At 33.9% G+C, this 6,936-nt stretch overlaps 1 protein-coding gene across 1 annotated transcript; it reads left to right on the top strand.

Annotated features, from left to right (window-relative positions):
• Positions 1 to 380: 380 nt before the first annotated feature.
• On the top strand, positions 381 to 821 carry LOC115883269. The gene has a single exon (XM_030901604.1). The coding sequence runs from the start codon at positions 381 to 383 to the stop codon at positions 819 to 821; it is 441 nt and encodes a 146-aa protein (XP_030757464.1).
• Positions 822 to 6,936: the final 6,115 nt, after the last annotated feature.

Here is a 6,936-nt window from a genome sequence, read left to right on the forward strand (position 1 = left end):
TATTTTACTAAATGACCTCTCACACCTAATGGTGCTATGTCAAAAAAGTACCTTAGGATAAAAAAGGCACCTATTTCAACAAAGGACCTATCTAACTAAACAGCCAAACACCGATAATTGGTGATAACGACCCCATCAAAAAGCGCGCGCTAAAGAAAAAACAAACATTCAGAGGCCGCATCTTAATTTAAGACCAAGCACGCCGTCAGTCGAAAGATTTTGTAACTAGATGGCAATTTGAAGAAGAAATAACAGAGCGATGAAATAAGAAAGATGGTAAAAGCATTTTAAAATTATTGTATGTATTAGGTTATACTATCATTAATTATAAGAATAATAAGTATATATTATATAAAAAATATAGAAGAATATAGCAAATAATGGAGATTGAAGTAAATTTAGATAAGACGGATATATGTGCGTCGGCGGATTCCAAGAAAAACCTCCCCTTAAAAAACGGTCAAAGTATTAATGGCTGCATAAATTATAAATACTTGGGAGCCAAAATTTCAAGGGATGGCACTCTGGATAAAGCCATTAGGGACAGAAACGCTCAGGGAAGAAAGGCAATCTCTATGTTAAACGGCGTCTTGTGGGATAGTAACATCTCTAAATCCAACAAACGTCATATATACAGCACAATAGTTAAAAGCATCGTTTGCTATGGCAGCGAGGTATGGCAGCTAAAAGATAAGACCGTGCGCTCCCTGGAAGCGACAGAAATGGATTTCTGGAGACGGGCCGCAGGTAAATCCAGAAGAGAAAGATACAGAAACAACAGAATAACAAGAAATTATGGGGGTCAATCGAACAATAGCTGATGACATAAGAACGACACAACTAATATGGTATGGCCACGTAGAAAGAATGTCAGAGAAGAGGTTAAAATGAAAAAGAGGCCAAACCAAACCAAACCAGCGGAACGACGAAAATGGGGTAGACCACGCAAGAGCTGGAGAGAAGGATAGACAAGGAGCTAAAGAACGAGAGCTCGAAGACGACCTCTGGCTAGATAGGGAGCAATGGTGACTGGGCATCGGAAGGCGTTGAAGAACGTTTAAATCCGATAGATATACATGGTGGTTCGGATTCATAAGATATTTATTTTTTTACATCATATAATTTCATAATTTCAGATCCTATCCATCGGACATATTCTACATGCTCATCGAGGAATATTCATTTTAGATGTGGCTGTTCTGTATTTGATTAATCAGTCAAAAGTCAATTGTCAACATACCACGCATGTCAATATAGGCTAGGATTACTGTAGTGAAGATAGTTAACTTAGTTGGCAACATTAATTGTTTGGATCAAATCCGAGAGTTGAGAGCTCTTATAAAACGCTAAACATGCCGTATCCTGTACCTATCATCTATGTTTCAGAAGTGTCCTCGCTCAATATTACTTTTCTCAAATATTGGTATTGCTTACATTGTTTTTATCATAGTAGAAGGAAAAAGAGTAGATGCACTCTCCCAAATATTTTCTGCCAGTTCTTACAATCTGTCGAATATCGGCAGATTGCGCAGAGCGTTTCAGTTGAGTTCCGTCCGTCGACCTGCGAGGTTCGAGCGTTGCGTCCCAACACAGATACGGGATTTGAAAAAAGAGTGTCTTACTGTGTGCTGCTATTGGTTGTAGTAATAATTCAAAAAAATTGTGCTTTGATTTTTTCGAGAGTCATTTGTGATCATGTTTGTGTTCAGGTTAATTTTCTTAGGAGGATTATTACTCTCTTTTTACTCGACTTCTCAGGATTACTACTTAAAAATTTGATATTATTTTCTTACTTAAACCTCAATTTTTATCGATTTTACTTTTGACAACCATCCCTTGCTTGCTGTTTTAACGAACTGCACCATCATTGAACAAAAATTTGCTAGTACCGAAAGTACCGAAAACTGGAAAACCCTGTTCCTTAGAGGCATGGTACCGAAATTGCCGGTTCCGAAAAACAGCCCGGTTTCCGGAACGCTTAACGTACCATAACCGTGAATCGCCCTATCCACAGGGTGAGTCTTAAAATAAGTGCAAAATATTTTTTAAAGGTAGTATATTTTGGCCCCAGAAATATGAGGATTTTTCTGCGCAACTTTTTTTGAAAAAAAATCTGGAAATGTTTTACTTTTTAGTTAAAAAACATAATTTCTTTGATAATATGGTAAGTAGGGACAATCAAAGAACCGGGACTCGAAATTATTAATTCCGGGTTCTTTTCGGTACCTTTCGGGACTCGGTAAGAATAAGCAAAAATATTCTTTTATTACGTGAGAAAGTAGTGATGCTATTTCTCATTGTTTTCTTCTTTTCTCTTTGAAATTTCTGTAATGTTTATTAGCAATTATTGAAGTTTAAATATGTTATTTTATTATTTAGTACAATGTGTTGTTCAATGTATTAGTTATCCAATGAAAATCACCTAACCAATATATTACTACAAACCAAACACATTAATGTTAAAATTAAACGTGTTTTAAATTACAAAAAAAAGTTGTAGAAAATATTTTTTTCCCATCAAAAAGATTTTCAGATACAGAAGAATTATTGTTATTTACACGAAAAGTGAAAATATTCTGTTTTCAAGCTAATTTTTACTGATGATCATTTTTTATTTTATTTTATTGTGAACTCATATTTTCCTAAATTTATCTCAGTGGAAAACTTATGGCGAGTGCCACGACTACACTTTGTTTAGTTATAGACTACGACTATACAGCTACGTCAGTGGTCACGGGACGAGAACAAGGTCATATAAAGTGTCAGAGAAAAAGAACAAAAGGATTTGACAAGGAGTACAGCTACTACTTTCCTTATACTATGGTTTTATGCTCTGAAATCCTGGTTTATCCCTACTCTAAGATATTCTGGTTTACAGGTTTACAAAGGAGATAATAGATATACTCGCATAAGTCATTTAATATTGCACCACATTTTCATAGCCGCTATTTAATCACCGATTATCCCCTTTTCCCTATTCTTTCGAAGGACAAAAAACCGCTCCCCATTCCCGAAAATCATTTTTTATCGTCCGCATTCGGAACGAGTGAAACGGAAGAGGCGCTGCTGGCGTTGGGCCCCGGGACCTCTGTCTAACTCGATTGGGGCTCCCGCCGTCGCCGCTGGGGCCCCAATCAATAGAGACGGCGCGCGGGGCCCAATTACATGCCCACTTTCCTTCTAACGCCGTTTGCATACATTTGGCGTTTGTGGCGCGGATCTGCCGCTGCGATCTCGTTTTAGCGGTGATGAAGAGACTGGGATTCGTCATGTATGCAATAGGTGTAAAGCAATTTGGTCAATGATCCAGCTAATTGAGTCTTTTAGATCGAAATCTTAGGATTCTAATCCATTTTGTAATCAGAATTTTTGAATAGCTTTATTCCATCATGAATGAGCTATGTATAGTTTAGCAATAAACGTCTATTTATTAAACAGTTTTTCAGAGCTGACCTAGTCATAGGCTGTATTCCGTTGCAAAACCAGGCGAACCAGACCGCTAAACTACGGTAAAGAGCGGTTCCTGAAAAACATCGGTTTGATACGGAACGGTTTGGTAAAATACTGGAAACGTCAAACGTTGACGTTTTCTAAATTTTAATACCTCTATTGTAAAATTTATCTTTTATGCATTTTTAATGTACCCATTCTCTGCTTTTACGTTTGCTTCGTCTATTCAATGGAGTTTAATATTGAAAAGTACTTTATTAATAAACTTTTAAACTCGTTAGACACCTCAAGTGAAGCTTTGCAGGTCCAATATTAAAACAGATCAATAATAAATAAACAAATCTATTCAATATTAATATTTTTATAGCTTTATTAGCTTACTATTCACGATTACTTGTCTTGTTTTTCATGTTTTCTTTAAATGTTCCTGACTTTAAGAGACAATGGCTGCATGATAAGTTTAAATGGTCTTAAAAAGTCATTCTATTTAGTTAATGAAATTTATTTACCTTTACTGCCTACCTCCATTGCTTTTGGATGTAAATACAAAATATTATTACAAATTTTAGAAATTAAATGAGAATTTCACTCGAACTTCCAATATTTGCTTGATTCTGTCACATAAATGGCATTGATTGAGAAACAAAATCAGCAAAACCAGCCTTCGCGCTGGTTAGTTTGATGACAATTATGATATTTTTCAGAAACCGTGTTTCGTAATAAGAAAACTTTCAGAAAACCGATAGAAACGGAACATAAAACTATAGTCAAATTAAAAGTTATGGTATCTTTTATTAAAAAAAGCTTTTTCGCACGTGCAACAAAAACGAACAAGACGGTAATTGCCACGCTGACTGACAGTTTGATTTTTGGTAGGAAACATTCCTCGCCATCACCCCTTTGCCCGACATGACAGCAGCCCTATCTAGGGATTATCTAATCGTTTGCTCTCCTTCCCTCTGCGCTCACAATCATTTCCATTCGTGTCCTTATTTGCTGTCAAATTATATTCGCGACTGTCATTCCGATAAAGGCGCCGGCACGTGACTGTGTAAGTGCCGACGAAAATAGAGAGAGAAGAAGTCGTATTAGAAGACGTGATTGGATTTAAGTGAAAAAAAACACACACGTAGAGTTATTGTTTTTAAAATTATTTTGTTTTTGAACAGTTTGCATTATTAGTTATTTTCATACAAGACGATAAATGGTATTTTATCGTCGACCAAAAAGATTAATTCACGAGTGAACTATTTTGGGAGACGATAATGCAATTTTATCGTCGTGTATAAGACAATATTTTTCCATAGGGAGTTACGTTTTAAAAATATTCAGAAATTATTATTTCAAGGATTTTATTACGTAAAAAATATTGTGCTGGATTGGCGTTGGTATCTATGTAATTTGACAAATAAATAAAGCTGTCTCTTTAGTTGTCAGTTTTGAGTCAATATTTTTTAAGTCTCTTTCGTGTCGATTGCTGATTGAATTGGAGCCAGAAATGGCTCAAAACGAAATAAGTAAATTACCAACAGATATTCAGGCTGAGGCGACAAACGCCATATCCAAACTACTTCCATTTAAATCCTGAATGACTTATGAAAAGGAATACAAAAATTTTATAATGGAATCCTAAATTATCCAAAAATGGAATATGGCATATTTTTCTGAAAAATCAAAGAAAATGCAGCCGTCCGGTTTATGGTCGTACTATTCAATGCTAAAAAGTACAATACTGAGCAATGAAAACATTGATATTTCAAGGTTAAGGATAAGCTATGCCGTTTAAATTGCCGTAGTAGTATAGTAACATCTAAAATTTGTAGATATAGGAAGCTCATAGCTTTCATCAATACAAATACTAATCATGATTCTTTGTACCTAATTTGAATATTTTTAATACAGGATTGCAGAATAAAGTTTTTAACCTATCCTCACTGTTAAAATATCATTTAATCTACCCTTGCGGTTAAGGTACTATTTTATCTACTATTTTTGATAGATATAAGGCAATTTTGACAGTTGCTATGGAAAAAAATATATTAAACTCAATAAACTTATTCTCAGAGATAAACTAAATATCTAATTCTTCCATTATAACTATAATAACATGAACCAACTGATCTGTATAATAGAACTTAGGCGGTTATTATTGTTTTTTTTTCGCATATACGCCGGACATATTTATCGTCCAGTTGGTGTATCTAGCAGGACTATATCGAATTTGAAATAGAATATCTTTTTGGACTGAAATTGTTTTTAATTTTGAAAATTTACACATTTCTGTCAGATGGATCACTGTTACACTTGGTAACTGTAATTGTTAAAACTTAAAGCGGATTTCAAGAAGCTGGAAGACCATCCGTAACCGGAATGGGAATACTCCAACGGTCTAAGACACTAGAAGAAATTCCTCAGGGCTTACGACCGAGAAAAATCAAATATTTTCCTTGATTTAGTTATGAACAATCTTCAGATTATCGCATGTTTTTAACAAGACACTGTCTCCTCAATAAACACTTTAGTAGATTGAAGCTAAGAAGCAACGGCAAATGCAGAGTCTGTTGCAAAAATGGGGAAACACCAGAATGCCTCATCACTCAGTGCGCCAAGACGACAACCATAAACTTTGTTACGACTAATATCAGTGATAGAGAACTAACCTGTAGAAAACCTTCTCAGATACTAGCTTTTGTCAAAGGCCTGAGACTGTATGATTAGTTACATCTCAAGAAAGGGAACACATTAGATCTATAAGCCGCGGTGATTAGCAGTTATCAAGTGTGAACTTTTGATCACACATATCACCGAATAGTTACTGAAAGTACTTTAATTTTTTTCAATAATACTTTGTTAAAGTATTCCCTTAAAAATGCATATCAAATCAAATCAAGTTTATTTATATCGTGATATCGACACATCATTTATTAATCAATTTCTTTATTTTTATTGAGTTATTAAACAATTTCAGACATTATAAGTCAATGTTCAATTACTACTGATAAATTTATGAGTATGTTTTCTAATTTCGGGGAATTATTAATTATGAATACATTTTATTGACAAATTGAATGTTTTTAACAAGTGATTCTTATCAATCTCGACTTTGTTCGATTGGTATATTTATCAGCAAACATAGTACAATCTCTAATAAAATAACATTCATAATTTCATACTAAAAACTAATTATTGAATATTATTAATCATCATTGATCCATAGGTTTTAAAACTTAAACAAAAATATAAATATTTAAAGAAATTAGCAGATACTTCATATTTCAAAGACATTTTTATCATATTTCAAAGACTGATTTATATTATTATGTAATAGCTACAAATAATTTAAACTATATTTTTTGAAAATCTCCAGTCTTAGGTTACTTTTATCCGCGGTTAAGAAAAATAATATACATAATAGCCAATTAAAAAAAAACATAATCTAAATAGACAAGTCAATGTATTGATAATAAAATTAAAAAGTTTTGGTTT

Source organism: Sitophilus oryzae, unplaced genomic scaffold, assembly GCF_002938485.1.
Source record: "Sitophilus oryzae breed Bouriz unplaced genomic scaffold, Soryzae_2.0 scaffold_1861_pilon_pilon, whole genome shotgun sequence".
In the NCBI taxonomy this organism is placed as follows: domain Eukaryota; kingdom Metazoa; phylum Arthropoda; class Insecta; order Coleoptera; family Curculionidae; genus Sitophilus; species Sitophilus oryzae.